This window comes from Bos grunniens, chromosome 20 (assembly GCF_055505025.1).
Source record: "Bos grunniens cultivar Pamir isolate PY7600 chromosome 20, Bosgru_T2T1.0, whole genome shotgun sequence".
NCBI classification, from domain to species: domain Eukaryota; kingdom Metazoa; phylum Chordata; class Mammalia; order Artiodactyla; family Bovidae; genus Bos; species Bos grunniens.
The window spans coordinates 67,480,928-67,498,226 of NC_141184.1; the positions used below are offsets into that span (position 1 = coordinate 67,480,928).

General features: G+C 50.4%; 1 protein-coding gene across 1 annotated transcript in view; it reads right to left on the reverse strand.

The window, feature by feature from the left end:
* The window catches only part of NEURL1B (neuralized E3 ubiquitin protein ligase 1B), a 44,674-nt gene that overhangs the window by 6,253 nt on the left and 21,122 nt on the right, over positions 1-17,299 (reverse strand). The window contains exons 2-3 of the mRNA XM_086362199.1: positions 15,846-16,391; positions 1,281-2,000 (exon numbers count right to left, since the gene is read on the reverse strand). Coding sequence (XP_086218325.1) covers positions 1,281-2,000; positions 15,846-16,391 — 1,266 coding nt within the window. The remainder of the gene's footprint in view (positions 1-1,280; positions 2,001-15,845; positions 16,392-17,299) is intronic.

Genomic DNA, 17,299 nt, shown 5'->3' on the forward strand with positions numbered 1-17,299 from the left:
GAGACACACCCCGTTCTGTGCCCTACTAGAGGACTGATGGACAGATTACAGCACCAGAGCTGCTGTCAGATAGGGATCAGGAGGGCAAGTCTCTGGCCTCTAAATGCTGTTCTATCTTCTCCTCCTGACCACTCAAAGGCTCATTCTGGTTCTCCTAGGGGAGCTGGGGAGAGGGAGAAGGACTCTAGGCTTAGTTCTTGCAAAGCCCCAGTGGGAACTCAGGCAACTTATTTCAGGCTGAAATGATGACTGTATTTGATGGTCCCTTAAACAAACCCCAAACCAACCAAATGACAACCACTGCCACCCTGTTCCTCTGTCCTCGGTTAAACAGCAAGTCACTGTCATTACTAATGCTACTTACTAAACACGCTGCATGTGGCAGTTACCTGCTAAAAGCATTATATGCACCTGATCATTTCATCCTCACAAACGCACGATGCAGGTCATCGCTCCCTTTCTACACTGAAGGCATCTTCATAGATAATGATACTGGTTTTACAAGGTTATCAGGAGGATCAAACTGAATGATGTGACATATGAAGCGTTCATTATTTCTGTCATTGTTTGGACTTTCTAAAACTTGAAAACAGAGCTATGCTCTCTGGAAGCCTTCCCTGATCACCAGCCTGGCTCCACCAAGCTGGAGCAAAGAGAAGCCCCTCTGCTGTAGCGAACATCACACCGTGCAAATCTCCATTTGGGTGCCAGAGAGGATGTGAGGAGGTCCAAGGTCTGTATCCAGTCCTCTGCCCTGCCCATCTTGGGAGCTCACAGATTGGCCCATAGCTGGAGACGGGGTGCACTCCGTGTTTATGTGCAGCATGAATGAATGCAAAAATCAATCTGAAAACGTGGTGGGTCCAGCCTGCACCCTATTTTCTGTGGATGATGTTATTCTCATTTTCCTCTTTTAAATGTAGCTGTATTTTCTTTATCTCTGGCACGTAACATACTCTATATAATGTGAAAATATGCATATAATAAAGCATAATAATGGGGGGGAAAATTGCCAGGTCCTAACACCAGCGGGTTACTTGGGTTGGTATGGACAGGGTGTGGTCCAGGGATGAGCATCCCCGGGGCCCTGGTTAAAATGCATCTTCTGGGGACCCTCCCCTACTGAATCGGAAACTCTAAGTGGAGGACAGACGGTTCTGCTGCGCGCTCAAGTCTGGGGGACTGCTGGCTGGGCTTCAGCGGCTGCAGGAGCGGCTACCTATCCAGAGGCGCCGGGTTTCCGGGGGCGAGCCCCGCGCACGCGCAGTCGGGGGACTCACCGAGGAGGCGCAGCTGGCCGGCGGCGCCGCCGCGCACGGCGAAGAAAGCCCAGAGCGCCTGCGTGGTGTCGACGCACAGCAGGCGGCCGCGCGGGCGCCCGTTGACGCCCAGGAGCACGTCGCCGCCGGGCCGCAGCGTGAAGCTGAGCGCGTCGCCGCCGCTCGGCACGGGTCCGGCGCGCGCCACCACCCAGTACTCCTTGCGGTCGATGAGCGCGTCGGGGTCTGCGGGCAGCTCGGCAGGCCGGAGCCCTCCCGGGTCGCACGACGTGATGCCGAAGGCCAGCGCGCCGGGCGCCGCCAGCCCCGGGCGGCCCACTTCCACGAAGAGGCTCTCCCCGGGCCGCAGTGGGCGCTCGGAGAAGACGAGGGTGCGGCCGCCGTCGGGGCGCGGCGCGCAGGCCACCTTGCGGTCGAGCGACAGGCTCACGTCTGGCCCGCGCGTCGCGTGGAAGCGCAGGTCGGCCTCGAGCAGCGCCGGCGACGACGAGGGCCGCTGGCGCTCGCGGGGCCCGCACGGGATGGCTGCGGCCGCGTGGTCGGCGGGGGCCGGGCCTGGGGCGCGGCCCAGCGCCAGGTGGCCCAGCTTGGCCACCACCTGGTTGTTCTCGAGCTCGTTGTTGTCGAAGTTGGCCGCGTCGTGGCTGCTGGGCGGCAGGCAGGCGCTGAAGCGGGCCTGGCCGAGGCGCGCGGGCGTCAGCGTGTCGGCGAACCCGCTTTCTGCGCGAGGAGGGCAGAAGAAGGGCGGTGAGCGAGACCCCGCAGAGCAGGCCCGCGCCCCATCCCGCCCGGCCCGCCAGTTTCCTTTGCTGATTCCTTCCTGAGCTTATTTAAGATCTCCCGGTGCGTAGAACTGAATTAAGCATCGCCCCGAGAGCACACTGGCATAATCGTATCTTTGGGGTGGTCCAACCAGGCCCTTCATCCCTTTTTCCTTCTCTTACTCGCATCCCTCCATCCTTTCCTCTCCCTCCTTTCTCTCTTCTACTTTGCCCCTTCTTCTTCCTCCCTCCCCCCGCCCCCCTCCCCCCCCCCCCCCCCCCCCGATTTTGAAGATTTAAAGGGCGTTTAAAAATCATTACTGTCTGTCTCCCCAACGAGTACATAAGCTCCAAGGGAAGGAGCAAACCCTTGAGTTTGTGGCCTTACTCTGACAGGGCGTTACTTTACGTTCCTTTTCACAGATTCTCATTTAGTCTTCATGCTATCTCTGAGGTGTGTACCGTTACCACCCACCATTCATTCACCAAAGAAGGGAGCTGATGCACAGGGGCTAGGGAACATGACCAAGGTCGCCCCGCAACTAGGTGACAAAGTCAGGACTGGACCCCGGGGCTGTCGGGTTCCATGCTGCCTCTGAAAGGCCTGTCCTCCTCACTGATGTGTCTGCAGCAGGGAGCACGGTACCTGGGTGCTGTTCGAACTTTTAATGTGTAAGGTTTCTGCAAGAAAGGGACTCATTTTATAGAACAGGACAGCAAGGGGGAGTTTTTTAAGAGTCACAGTCATGAAAATATTTTTTGAGTAACTTAGTAATATGAAAAAATGTCTTGATCTATAGTGTTTGTTATTCAGGTAATACAGGTCTTCATGCTTTGGTAGATTACTTGTTGATCATCTCCCCACCTACACCGTGAGTCCGTGGAGGGCGGCGTCTGTGACAGTCTGTTTACCACCAAGTCTCAGGGCTTAGCAGAGTGCTTGGCAGATAGCGTTCATTATTATGTAGTATATTAGATGAGTAAGTGAATGAGGTCTCTAGAAGAGTCTGACTGCCGGTCAGTAAGAGATATCAGGGAAAGAAAGAATTATTTTGAAATTGTTTTTGTGATAAAAATATTCTTGTTAACAAGTAAATGAAGCAAGAAAAAGTGTTTTCTCAAACTTTTAAAACTGGACCACTCCAGCTAAGATTTTCTTAGCATTCTGTCATTTATATCATGGGAAAAAACATTTCTTTCTCTTTAGTTTTTCAAATATTAAATCATAACAGTAAACATGATTTTCAAAAAGCACGCTCGAACCCCTGGTGAGAGCCTCATACGTTATTCCCTACCCCGACTCCCTCCATCACCAACTCAGTGGCCATGAGTTAGAGCAAACTCTGGGAGATGGTAAAGGACAGGAAAGCCCGGTGTGCTGCAGTCCACGGGGTCACAAGGAGTCAGACATGACTGAGGGACTGAACAACTCCCTCCATGTACAGGGCAGGCCATCCAAGTTCTGATGCTGGTTCACAGACCTGTCTGGTTGGCCTACTGGTGTTCTACCTTGGTTTTGTTTTTCAAACTTTTTGAAAAAAATAAATACATACAATTGATTATAGAAAACATACCTAATCATTGGTTCTTACCCAGATTTCACAGTTATCATTCATGACCAATCTTGTTTCATTGATGCCCCCATCATTCTCCCTCCTGTTATTATTTTGAAGCAAATCCTAGACATGCCATTTTATCTTTACAAATTTCAGCATGTCTGTGTCAAATTTAAAGACTTCTTGTCAATATTATGTGTGAGAATATGCTTTTTTCCCAGTTTGTCTGAATGAAGATCCAAATAAAATCCACTCATTGTCATTGGTCTCTTTTAAGCTATGGATGTCTCTTCTTTTTCCCCCTTCTGTTGGTTTGTTAAACAAATCAACACTTGGTCTTTAAAAAAAAATTTTTTTTTTTTTTTTAAATTAGTGGCCAAGACTTGTGATTCAGGATATTTCACTTTAAACTGGATTTGCAGCCTCTTTTGGAAAATCAGTTCTGGTAACGCAAGGGTCTGGATCCCAGCATGTCACCAGTGGGTGAAAGCTTGCTCCCTTTCCCCACGACCCTGAGCTGGCCCCTTTGCCCATCTCGGCTACTTGCTTGGGCTCTGTGGACGTTTGAGTTTGTCTTGTGTTAGAGGATGCTTCCCCGTAACATGAAGGAAGAAGAACGATTTCCGTTTGGTCCTTAGAAGAAGTATATATGTGTGTGTGTGTCTCTATCTGTCTATACTACTATATGTGCAGAGGATATCAAGGTCTAGAAAACATAAAATGTTAATGGTTATTATTTCTCAGGTAAGGTTATGAGGGTGGGTAAGGTTATGAGGAATTGTCTTCAGATTTTTCTGTATTTTTCAACTTTTCTGCAGTAAACATGGATACTACAAAGTTTTATCAAAACCCCTGATATTTTTAAAAATCAAGTTTTCAATTAATATTTAACAATGTGGGAAAATGCCTTGATACTGAACAACAAAGAATACTAAACTGTATGATTTGGTTCTAATTATGTGGGAAATGTGTGCATGGGATGCACAGGAAGGAACGAAATACATAGAGATTTGACGGTGATTGTCTCTGGGTAGAAATTTGCTTCTTAAGAGTTTTCAGATTTTCTCATTTTTCTTTAATGAACAGATATTGATTTTCTGGGGCTTCCCTAGGAGCTGGTGGTAAAAAAAAATCCACCTGTTAATGTAGGAGACATGGGTTCCATCCCTGGGTTGGGGAGATCCCCTGGAGAAGGAATTGGCAACCCATTCCAGTATTCTTGCCTGGGGAATCCCATGGACAGAGGATTGCAACTGTGGGCTATAGTTGCAAAAGAGTCAGACATGACTTAGCGACTCAACAAAACAACTGATTATGTAATCAGAAAAAAAAAATAAGAGTAGACTAACATAAGCACTTTTTTTTTTGAAGAAGCATTTAAGACAAGTGGATGTTTCCAGGAGCCTCTTGGTGTAATGCATTTTCCCAGGGTTCCCTGCCTACCACAGTCATCCTGTGAGGCCATGCCCAGAGCTCTTCTTCCTTGCCCCTAAGAGCTCCACGGAAGAGCCCATTCTTCAGCAGAGCACCCTAATCAAGATCATGGCCTGGAGATGGCTACACTGAGGTTCAAGTCTTGGCTTCAGCCCTTCCTGACTGCGTAACTGTAGGTTAGTCACTTCAGCTCTTGGAATCTCAACTTTCTCAGCTTAAAATGGAATAATGGTGATACCTGCCCTCCACACTCCTACCCATGGTGTTACATAGGTTAAATTAGATGCTTTTGTAGAGTCTAGCACAGCATGGCACAGAGTAAGTGCTCAAAAGATGTTAATTATCATTATTCCTTCAACATTTATTAACAAAATGTATAGAGTGCTTGCCATGTGCCAAGCAGTGTGCTGGACCCTGGGCAAAGAGAACAAGCGGGCACAGAGCTCCCATTCCAGTGGGAGGGACAGACGGTGATGAAGCATCTAACAGAAAACTAACTCTTCTTCCAAACTGTGATGAGTGCCGCCATCACAGGTGAGAGCTGCCATCTCACGACGCTGGAAAAATGGGAACATGCCAGTAGGGGACTTCGGAGACTCCGAGAGGCGAGGTGAGTTACTCCAGGTCCCGCAGCCAGGCAGTGACAGAACTGGTATTCTCTGAGTGTATCGAAGGTCAGAAGTGGGGCCTGAGAATGGGTCAGAACAGCCCTCTTGGAGCCAAGACACAAAGGCTGCGGGAATGGTGGCTGGGGGTGGAGCGTGAGCATTCCAGAAGAAAGAACAGCATGTGTGAAGTCGGAAGCAGTGCAAGCTTGGTCTGCTTTCCAGGCTAGTATTAGAGTGTGTGATAGCACTTCACCTCGGACCTGGTCCCCAGTAGTCCCTCAGAAAGGCTGGGTCTCCTTGCTTTATATAGGGCGCTCTGTCCCCATCAGGCATCGTCCCTGAGTGAGACAGGCCCAGGATGGCAGAGTGCTGGTTTACGCCTGACACTTGAGAATCTACCTATCAAAGATTCTCTGGAGAAATCAGACAGGTGGCTACAGGCAGAAATCCAGCCACATCAAGAGACCACCTCGGAAGCTTATCAAAACTGCCTGGCTCTAACCTGTGACTTGACTCCAAACACGCTCTCTGGACCTGGTGAAAGTACATACAGCCATTTACTTAAGCATCAGTCAGAAGCAACTCCATGTGTTCATTATCCTTAGCAATCCTTACCACTATCCCATGCAATCACATTTCACAGTGGGAGGACACTGAGGCTTTGTGAGGTAGAGTGTAACTGAAGGTCACCTAGCCAGGGTTGACAGAAATGGGATTCCATCTCAGGCTGTGACTCGTAAGCCAGGCTCCTTATGACTAGCAATACTGCCCCCCAGATGTAGCTATCTTTGTTGTTCTTTGAGCTGCCCAGCGCGGGAACTCAGTCCCAGGCCAGGTGGAGCTGTTGTCCCCAAGGGACCTGATTTCCCTGAGGAAGCGTCCAATGGGCACCAAGGGACCTGATTTCCCTGAGGAAGCGTCCAACGGGCACCCCTTTCCTCCACGATCACCCACCAAGCACCGCCACACAGCAGCAGTCCCAGGTGGGGCACGTGGAGGCTGGATTAGCTGGGATGGTGCCCTGACTTCCCATTCTCTCTAGGCCACCTCCAGGCCTGCTGCTGGTCTGCGATGGAGTTCAGTTCCTCCCCTTCTGCCTGGCTTTCTCAGGTCAACCATGTCTGGGCCTGGCAGTAAAGCAGAATTTATGCCACGAGAGAAACTATCTTTGTGTGAAGATGAAAATGAGGACTGAAGAACCGGAGACAAGGGCCCACCCCTCAGTCACTTCAGTGTCTCAGAAGGGCTGCTTTGGGATGTGTCCTGGAGGCAGACGTGACAGAACAGTCTGACAGAAGGGGTGCTGGATGAGAAATCAAGCATGACTCTTGAAGTTTGGACCGATGCACCAAGTGGGTGGTGCCATCCACTGTGACGGCTGTCTGAATGTGTTCTGTGTGGGAAGCCTCTTCAGATGCTAGGAGGAGATGTGAGTAGGGAGGGCAAGTCTGGAGTTCACGTGTGGCATTAGGGCTGGGAATATGGATTTGGGAGCCAGCAGCTTAGACATGGGATTCAAGGGCCAGATCATCTGAAGAAAGGGGAGATGATAAAAAATACTTTGCTGACAAAGGTCCGTCTAGTCAAGGCTATGGTTTTTCCAGTAGTCATGTATGGATGTGAGAATTGGACTATAAAGAAAGCTAAGTGCCAAAGAATTGATGCTTTTGAACTGTGGTGTTGGAGAAGACTCTTGAGAGTCCCTTGGACTGCAAGGAGATCCAGCCAGTCCATCCTAAAGGAAATCAGTCCTGGATGTTCATTGGAAGGAGTGATATTGAAGCTGAAACTCCAATACTTTGGCCACCTGATGTGAAGAGCTGACTAATTGGAAAAGACCCTGATGCTGGGAAAGACTGAAGGCGGGAGGAGAAGGGGATGACAGAGCATGAGAAGACTGGATGGCATCACCAACTCAATGGACATGAGTTTGAGCAAGCTCTGGCAGTTGGTGATGGACAGGGAGGCCTGGCATGCTCAGTCCATGGGGTTGCAAAGAGTCGGACATGACTGAGCAACTGAGCTGAACTGAAATAGAAATTGCCTTGCCTCAGTTGTTAAATTGGAGAAGGAAATGGCAACCCACTCCAGTGTTCTTGCCTGGAGAATCCTAGGGACGGGGGAGCCTGGTAGGCTGCCATCTGTGGGGTCACACAGAGTCGGACACGACTGAAGTGACTTAGCAGTTGTTAAATTGTACGGTTGTTTATGCACTTTTCTCCATGCATATTTAAGTAAGATGACGCTTTAATAGTGAGAAGGAAAGAGAATGAAGAGGGCCTAGGACAGAATCCTGCGGCTTTTAGCATGTGGAGCCAGGCAGGGAGGAGCCAGCAAGTGGGCCACGGAGGAGAGGCCCAGGAGGTGGGAGAGGTCACCTGGGGCAGGAGCGAGGCCTGGTGAGAGAATGGGGACGACCACTCTGGGCTTGGCAGCACCTGAGGGTGCCATAGCCAGAAGACGAAGTTGAAGGGCTAACGCTGACCGAGATAGGGGCGTGGGGTGAGTCAGGCCAGATCGGATCACTGATGACTACGTGGGTAACTGGTAGAGATCAAGTGTTGAACCTCCTCAGGATCCATCCATTGCTGCACATATGACAAAGCCTGGGAATATAAGCAGCTGTTTTTGGTTTAACTTCAAGAGAAAGCCTTGTTGGCAGAACCTAAAAATTACCGGCTGGTACCTGCCCCGCTGGTACCTGCCCCACTGTTTGAATGGACGATACACCAGGCTACGGACCCACCATTTCTTGTGTCCTTCAGCTCCTAAGCAGATTCAGTTTTCCCCACAACTGCAGTCCTGTGTCAGTGCAGAAACAGCAGAAACTGTCTGGAAGCACTGCGATACGCAGCATAGAACAAACATGGTCGAAGAGGGTTTTGAGCTTATCTCTTCCCCAGTTCTTAAATTGCTAGCTATACTTTGTATTGTTTGAATAGTAATTATGAGAAATCAGAGGGTGGTGTAAAGGTGATAATGTTTCACTTCCTTTGGGGTCTACTTATACTGTTTTGTACAATGTTAAAGAAAGTTGCTTTCTATTTGTGTCTTTTTAATTTCACATTCAACATTTTTTTTTTAAATTAAATTTCACTGGGCTGAGCTGAAGCAGGGATCGGGAGGGGGTGGTATAGACAACACCTTTAAGAAAGTTTCGCTCTGAAGGAGAGCAGAGAAATGGTAGTAGCCAGTGGAAGAGATTGTCAAGGGCGTTTTCTTTAAAGATGGGAGCTACCTGTGTGTGCTCATGGGGATGGTTCTGCGGAGAGGGAGCGGGAGGCTGGATAAAGGGACAAATGACCAGAGAATGTCCCTGAACAGGCAGAGGGGACAGGAGCAGAACTCCTTCCACCATGGGCACGGGAGGGCAGGCAGCAGGCAGGGTTCTGGGGACTGAGACGGAGTGAGGATGTCGGGCACTGAGCCTGCGCTTTTCTGCATGCCGCCTAGCTGCCGACCAAAGGCGGCTGGACAGGTCAACAGACAGACCTCGGCTGGTCCCTGGCAGTGCCGGCTGTGGCCTCAGCTTCCCCTTGCAGTGTGGGGAGCCCCACCCCCGCCTCCCAGGCCTGTGGGGAGGACGGATGGCAGAGCTGTGGAAAGAGTACCCATGTGCCTTGCGCTGCACCCAGCACACAGTGGGCCTTCAGGGCCCCTAGTAGGACATAACCACAGAGCGGTGATCCCACTCCTGATGGGGAAAGAAGCCTTCAGGCCAGCCTGCCAGGCGGAGGCCTGACTGTGGGGGCGGGGCTGGCGCTGGGCTGGGCTGTTTGTAAAGGAAACAGTAACTACCGAAGCGCATTGCTCTGAGCCGGTCCCCATCAGGCTCCGGATGAAGCCAGCGGCAGCCACTACTGCCAGCCTGATGCTGGTGCTCACAGGTCCCACACCAAGGCACCTCTCTGTGTCCCGGGCCACACCCTATCACCCCCCACAGCCACTGGTGAGGTGGCAGGTCCCTACCTCTCTCTGGGCCTCAGTTTCCTCATCTGCAGCATGGAGTGATGCACTCAGACCAGCAGGTCATGATTTAGATCGACAAGTTTGTCTTTATCACATAATTTGTTCATAACCCTAATGAACAGATACTGACTCTGGAACCACCAACCATTAGGTGACCTTGGCCAAGTTATCCATCCATGCTGGGTGTGCGGATGGGGACAAAACTGTTTCCTGTCTCATGGGGTTCTTGTGAGGACTGGAGGTCATCACCAGGTAAAGCCCTCAGCATGGTGCCTGGGCTGAGTAGGTCCAGTAAGTTAACAGAAGGGCTCAAGGCTTTCAAGGTCGGTGAATGACTCCCATATAAAGCCTTTGGAGAGCTGCTGTTACTGGCTTCTTGCATCCAGTCCCTGCTGCTTCTGGTCTCAGCACCAGCTTTTCTTTAGAGGGAACTTCTCCCCGCCCCGTTCCACTCAGTACCTTGAGCAGGGAGCCTTAATTTGGCCAGTCCCTCTAGCTCATCCCTCTGGCCATGGAGATCAGTGAGGCCAGATCTTGAGATTGCAGCAGCTTTCCTGCTAGACTTGTTAAGTTCACGAGACATGGAACTGGAGATACTGGTGGCCTTGCCCCCACCCCAAAGGGAAAGCCTGCTGGAGGATGACACAAAGACAGGAAAAGGGGTAGAGGCAGGCCGATGTTCTGGGTGCTATTCCTCGGGCCCCTGCATTGAGCCAGGCTAACAAGCAGTTGCTTCCTGGAATTTGCAGTCCATGAGACATTAATTTCCTTTATTTTTGCTTGAGTGAGATTGAACCAGTTTCCATCTCTTGAAAGCAAAGCTTTCTGAAGCACAGTCTGTGATGCTGTGGCCTTGGGCTGGCGTCCCCTGTTCATTCTGACCAGCATTCTGCCACTGGGCAGCGGCCCTGACGTGGACCACTCCCGAGCTGCCCACAAGAGGGACAGGGCTGCCTCAGGACAGCATGAGGCCTCCACTCCAGAGCTTGGGGAAAGGGCTTCTTCAGAGAAAAAGGGGCCAGGAGAAGGGGGACAGGTGTGCATGACTTGGCTGAACCTTCCTCTCCTGGGTCCCAGAACTGCTCGACTCAGCAGAAAGTAATTTGCTCTTTCTCTTTGGTCCAGAGGAGCATCCAGGGAAATCACAGGCTCTCAGGATGGACCACTCCGGGCCCCACTAAGCCCGTCCTGATCAGTGCCCCAGAGAATGTAACCCCAGCAGCCACAGAGCAGCCCTGGGGAAGAATGTATCCAGTAATGCTGTCTGCACGGGGGCAACCCAGGTATCCGTCAGTTAGGAAACACAGAACCAGACAGACAGACTGATAAGGGCAGGTGAAAAAAGGAAAACAGAGTAAGATCTTTAGCACGATACCATCCACCTATGCATGCCAAACATACAAAATAGCTCTATGTATTTTTTAAAAATACATGCTCAAGGACTTATGCCAAACATCAAGAGTGGTGCTTATCTGGGCAGGGGAAAGCGTGAGTGGGAGTCGGGATTGGAGATGAAGCAGAAAAGTCAGAACAAGAGAAGGAGCTTGTGTGATGCTGCCATGCCCTGAACTAGAGGTCTGAGGAACTCAACTCGGTACCAGAAAGGGAGGAGGAACAGGAGCTCGTGCAGAGAGGATCATTGTGATCACAGTCCTAGCTGCACCTGGGGATCACCCCAGGAGCCTTAAGAAACCTGGATGCCCGGAGCCAACCCCTAGGTTCTGATCTAATTGGCCTGGGTGCAGCCTGGGAAGTGGAGTTTTGAGAGCCACGATCCCCCCACCCCCCCACAGGTGACCTCAATGTGCAGCCAAGGCTGAGACCCACCAAACTAAAGGGAGATGCACCTGGCCTCTAATCCTGGTTCTGTCACTCTCAAACCAAGATACTTCCCTTCTCCAAGCCTAAGTTATTTCCTCCACCAGGGGATCTTCCTGACCCAGGGATCGAACCCATGTCTCCTGTGTCTCCTGCATTGTGGGTGGATTCTTTACCCACTGAGCCATCAAGGAAGTCTTTCTAACATAAATCCACAGTGATGAGAGAACAGACCCTATGATTTCAGTACTTTTAGACCATGAAATTATTGTACTTTATGTCCAGTGTCTCCTAGTTTACAGTCTATGGGAACCTGAATAGAATTTGTATCCTACTGTTGTGTGAAAAATGTATAAATCCTAATTATGTTGAATTGGTTCATGGTGCTTTTCAGGTCTACTATACCCTTCTACTTTTCTGTATATTCATTCTATTAATTTTTGAGAGCTTGATACTGAAACTCCAACTAAAAATCTTAATTTATCTACTTAAAAAATAATTTTAATATATAGTGGAACCATAAAAATAAATAAAAAGGGGCTAAGTCACCCTGTCTTGAGGAAAGACTGAACGTCACAAGAGGGGGTACCCCAGGGTCTGGCCTCAGAGAGGCGGTGCTCTCTGCTGCACTTGGAGCCCCGTGCAGGAGGCTGGGCTGAAAGCACAATTCCAGCATGTGAAAGGAGCAGGCAAGGACTACGAATCCCTTTTTATTCCTGAGACTGAATTTTGGCTCAAGATCCAGGGTGAATACAGTGCACCCCCATTCCATCAGATGAGGGCTGCCAGATAAAGTATAGGAAGCAAAGTTACATTTGAATTTCAGATAAACAACAAATTCTTCTCTACCGAGTTTTCTGTAATAAACTATATGGGGAAAGAATCTGAAAAAGGATGGATATATGTATAACTGAATCACTTTGCTGTACACTTGTAAATCAACTATACTCCAATACAAAATAAAAATTAAAAAACCAAATTCTAAATATGCCCCAAATATTACATGGGATATACTTCAGGAAATTATTCATCATTTTTCTGAAATTCAAGTGTAACTGGGCATCCTAAACCTGACAGCCTTACCCAGAGGCTGCTGTAGCTTGTTGGCATTGAGGCTCTATCCAGTGGGACCCAAGAGGTGAGGGAGGGACAGATGGATGGTCCTACACTTGAGTCGTGTCTGACTCTTTGTGACCCCACAGACACATGGACCCCGCCACGGACCACACGGACCCCGCCAGGCTCCTCTGTCTATGGGATTGCCCCTGAAAGAAGACTGAAGTGGGTTGCCCCTTCCCTCACCATGGGATCTCTGGGCCTGGGGTTTGAACCTGTGTCTCCTGCACTGCAGGCAGATTCTTCACTACTAGCGCTGCCTGAGGTGGGGATGAGGGGTCCTTATTCTGGAGTCTCACAGCTAAGACTAGAGGAACTGTTAACCTTCTTGTTCCTTGTGAGAAAAAGGAGGCCAGAGCCTCCTATTTATCCAGGCAGTACAGTGGACACCACCCTCAGAAGCCCAGTTCTTCCAGGAATTGGGAGGGTGGGACCCCACTTACGGTGGGATTTCTGTGGTTCTCATGCTGTGCTGGCAACAGCAGAGTACCTACTGCCCAGACTCAAACCATACAGAATCATGACTACTTTACTTCCTTATTTTTATTATAACTTTTTTTTTCTGATTTAAATCATTGTTGATAACTTGGGAGAGGAAAAAAAAAGAAAAAAAAAACCCACCCATAACCCCTTCACCCTGATATAACCAATGTCAATTTGCTCTTTCCCTGGGAAGGAAACATTTATTGAGCCTCAATCACATGTCAATAAGTTCTCCATTATCTCATATAACCTTCAGAAAGGAAAGTAACTTTATTGCCCTTTCTTCTTGTACAAGCAATATCAGCCCTTTCCATATATATTAAAAAGATAACTCAGAGAGGTATAAAGAAGGAAGTGAGATTCACCTATGCTCCTTCCCCCATGGATGGCATTCTTTCTGATCTCATCTTCCCTTCCGTGTGTCATTGTGAACATCGTCCCACGACACCAGTGCTGGGTGCTCCGCATCAGCCGCCCATCGCGGGCACTACTGGCAGATTAGAAAACGGAGACTCCCGTCTGCCCCCTGACGCTGGTGCTCCACGGGCCCTCTCCTTTCCTCCCAGGGGCGTGGGGTGCTGGAGAGGCTCGGTAAAGGCAGGGAGGTGAGAGTCCATGACTCCTCACAGGTCTGTTCAGTTCATTAAGTCATCAGTAGAGGCTGCTTCCAATTTGTATTTTTTTTTAAAAACCCTAATCCACTTGTGCTGATTATGGAGTGGCTATGATTTCTCGGCTGGTACCAAGACTTGGGTTGTCTGAAGGAGCAGGTGAATGAGGCCCGATTGTTTCCCCGCTCCATAGGAATAAAGAGCTTCAAAAAAGAGTGGTCTAGAGCGGGGTCTAGACAGGGGGTCTAGAGGAGGTTTTTAGAAACCTGCATTTCCTGCGGGTAAAAAACCAGAACCTTCCATGGAAAAGAGCATGGGGGAACATGGTTAAAATGCCCGAGTAAGGCCCCAGCTTGGAGGATGGGTAGCTATTTATACTTTGGTCTGCCTAAGCCTGGATTTCAGACATGTGCCTCAGCGCCCGTGCAGACGGGCAGAGATTCTCATTTCTTAGCTATTACTTCTTAAGCGCCTTCCATGTGCCAGGCATCATGCGGTGTCCCCTTCATACACCATCTCATGTCCCCTGCCAACACTCCCATGAGGTAGGTACTATCATGAACTCATTTTACAGATGAAGAGACTGAGGCACAGAGAGGTTTGGTCACCTGGCCAAGGCCACACAGCTGGCAAGTGGAGAGCCAGGTGTGGAGCAGAGATCCACGGGACTCCCACCCCTCTGCTCCTAGCTGCTCGGTTCTGCCGCCTTTCTTCTTCTGGGGAGTTGGGGGCCCGAATGCATGCATCTCCCCTCCCTGCCCAGTGGTGGTGTGGGCAGTGGCGGGGGCAGCAAGGAGCCCAGGGCCAGGGTTTTCCCTCAAGATGCAGGGCTGAAAGACCAGAAGCCGCCCAGACATTCAGATATACAAACCGTACTCCATCCAAATCAAGGCATGCTTCTGGGCAATGAAAAAGGAACACATTTCTGATACAGTAACAATGTGGATGAATCTCAAAGATCTTGTGCTGAGATTAATGGGCCAGACACTAATGCATATACTGCATGGTTCCATTTATGTGACGTTCAAGTAGTGGTGCAATAGTCTATGGTGAAAAATCGGAACAGTGGCTGCCCTGGTGGGGAGGGGGCTACCTTAAAGGGGCAGGCAGCAACTTGGCTTATGGTGTACAGTGTATAATTCCATCAAAACTCAAACTTTAGATCTGTGCATTCATTGCAGGTAAATACATACAGGGCTGTGTCCCCTGAGAAACCTGCTCTCCTTTTTCTCCCCCAGAAGTGGAGGCTGGGCTGCTTACGTGCAACCCGAGTTCAAGAGCTAATGCCACAAAGGGAAAGCAGGCCAAGAGCTGGGGGGAGGATGGGAGTGGCAGCTTAATGGGTATGGATTTCTCTTTGCAGTGAAGAAAATGTTTTGAGACTAAACAGAGGTGATGGTTGTCAAAACTGTATGATGAATGCCACAAAACTGGACACTTTACTTTTGTGTTAAGGGAATTTTACCTCAATTTTTAAAAAACTTTGAAAACAGAGAGAAATAGGGTCTTAAGAGCAACAGACTTGTATCCCGTGAGTTCTCACCACCAGGACTTCAGCATTAGTCACTCCTCCTTTGTTGGAGCCAGGGCCACACTTACCTGCCTGCATCCGCACTGGACCCTGAGCCCCTTAACCATGGACCTTGATATGATACCTACTGTCCACTGCCTGGGCAGTGTAGGGACTAGAAGATTAGGTCGTGGGTTTGATTGCTGAGTGAGGAAGTGGATTGTGAGAGAATGAATGAGCAAATGCATAAACAGATATGTGAATGAGTGAATATATGAATGAGTGAGCAAAAGAATAAATGCTTGCATGAATGAATGAATGAGCAAGTGAACAAGGGAGTGAAGGAGCACACCCCGGAACGGATGAAAGAATGAGTGAGCGAGTGAGGACACAACTGAGTGAAGGAGCAAGTGGAGGGGCCTGGACCGGACAGTGGACTCTGGGCCACACCCGTGTGGATTCCCATCCAGGTTTTGCAAGGCAAATCGTTGAATCACTCCGGGCCTCAGTCTTCTCATCGCTAAAACGGGGATGGTGGGTTGTTGCCAAAGATAAATGAATGGAAATGTGTAAACTGCTTAGAAGACGCCTGGCAAAGGGAGCCCTGGGTATTCGTGAATGTTAAAGAAACACACCCTCATGCGCACCTGGTCCCGGCGGGGCCACCCTATCTCCCTTCCAGTGGGGACCACGACCTACCGAGGAGCTGCACCTCATCGGTGATGCCGTAGACGTCGATGAGCGCCCAGAGCGGGCCGCCCACCGCCACGCCGCAGTGGAAGAGCACGGGCTCGCCGTCGTTGACGCTGTAGAAGACGCGGCCGTGGCGGTCCGCCCAGTAGGCCAGCACCGTGTCGCGCAGCGCCAGGTTCTCTGGCAGCGCCTTGGCCCAGTAGCCAGGCCGCGTGACCAGGTCGGGACAGGCGTACTTGGGGATGTCCTGGGCACTCATGAGCGACGGGTCGTGTGCCGTGAAGCCGAAGCGCAGCGCCCCGCTCCAGCCCGGGCGCACGGCCACCAGGCGCAGCCGCACCTGCTCGTACAGCCGGATGGGCCGCTGCGTGAACGTGACCCCGTTGCAGAAGCTGTTGCGCCGCGTGGCTCGGCGCGAGTGGCCGTCTAGCCGCACGTTCTTGCCCTTGGCCTGCGCGTGGAAGCGCGGCGCTTCGCCCAGCACCGGGCGCCGCTCCGGGCCGGGGCCGCAGCAAGGCCGGGTGGCCAGGAGGCGCGCCGGCGGGCTGGACTCTGCGGGAAGAGACAAACAGGAGGGTTAGGCCCCCTGGCGACACTGTGGCCCCGATTTGTCTTTAATCATGTTGTTTTTAAATTCCATCTTAATTTGACCTGTAATTGCAAGTTTCAGTCACTCCAAACTGCTCAAGACTGCTACAGCAAACTCACTCTGCCCACTTCACAGATGAGCAAGAGCAAGGGTTAGTGTGTCTGGGTCCGTCCAGTGAAGCACTGTTCAGAGCCGTTTCACTCGCAGACAGGCCAAACCAGTGAGCTTGTCACGACAGCCAGCATGCGGCCAACTGACTTTTCTGTCCCCATCAAAACCCTCCACATCTAGAAAGAGTGTGCAAGTCGCTCAGTCGTGCTGGACTCTTTGGGACCCCATGGACTATACAGTCCATGGAATTCGCCAGGCCAGAATATGGAGTGGGTAACTGTTCCCTTCTCCAGGGAATTTTCCCAACCCAGGGATTGAACCCAGGTCTCCCATATTGCAGGTGGATTCTTTACCAGCTGAGCCACTAGGGAAGCCACTTCTAGAGGCTTCCTCCAAAAGCCACTTCTGGACTGCAAAGTCCCTCTCAAGGCTACAGCAGCCTTGGATTCTTGAGGAGTAGTGGAAGGTGTTTGGCTGCTTTTCTCTGTGTAATTTTTATTAAAAAGGCAACTTGGGGGCCTTCTTGGGATCCCCAGTACAGCCTGGAATCTCAATTCTCTGGCACTTTCTGGTGTGCGACACACAGCAGACCCAATCACTTCTCTAGCGTGTTTCCTTGCCCGTAAAATGGGAACATCAGCTTAACTCACACAGCTGCTAAAAGATCATGTGGGTGAGTTCCTCGAAGACTGCCTGGCACAGAGCATGTGTTTAATAGGCAACTAATAACACGAGTATAATACTGAGTTCCAAAAGACAC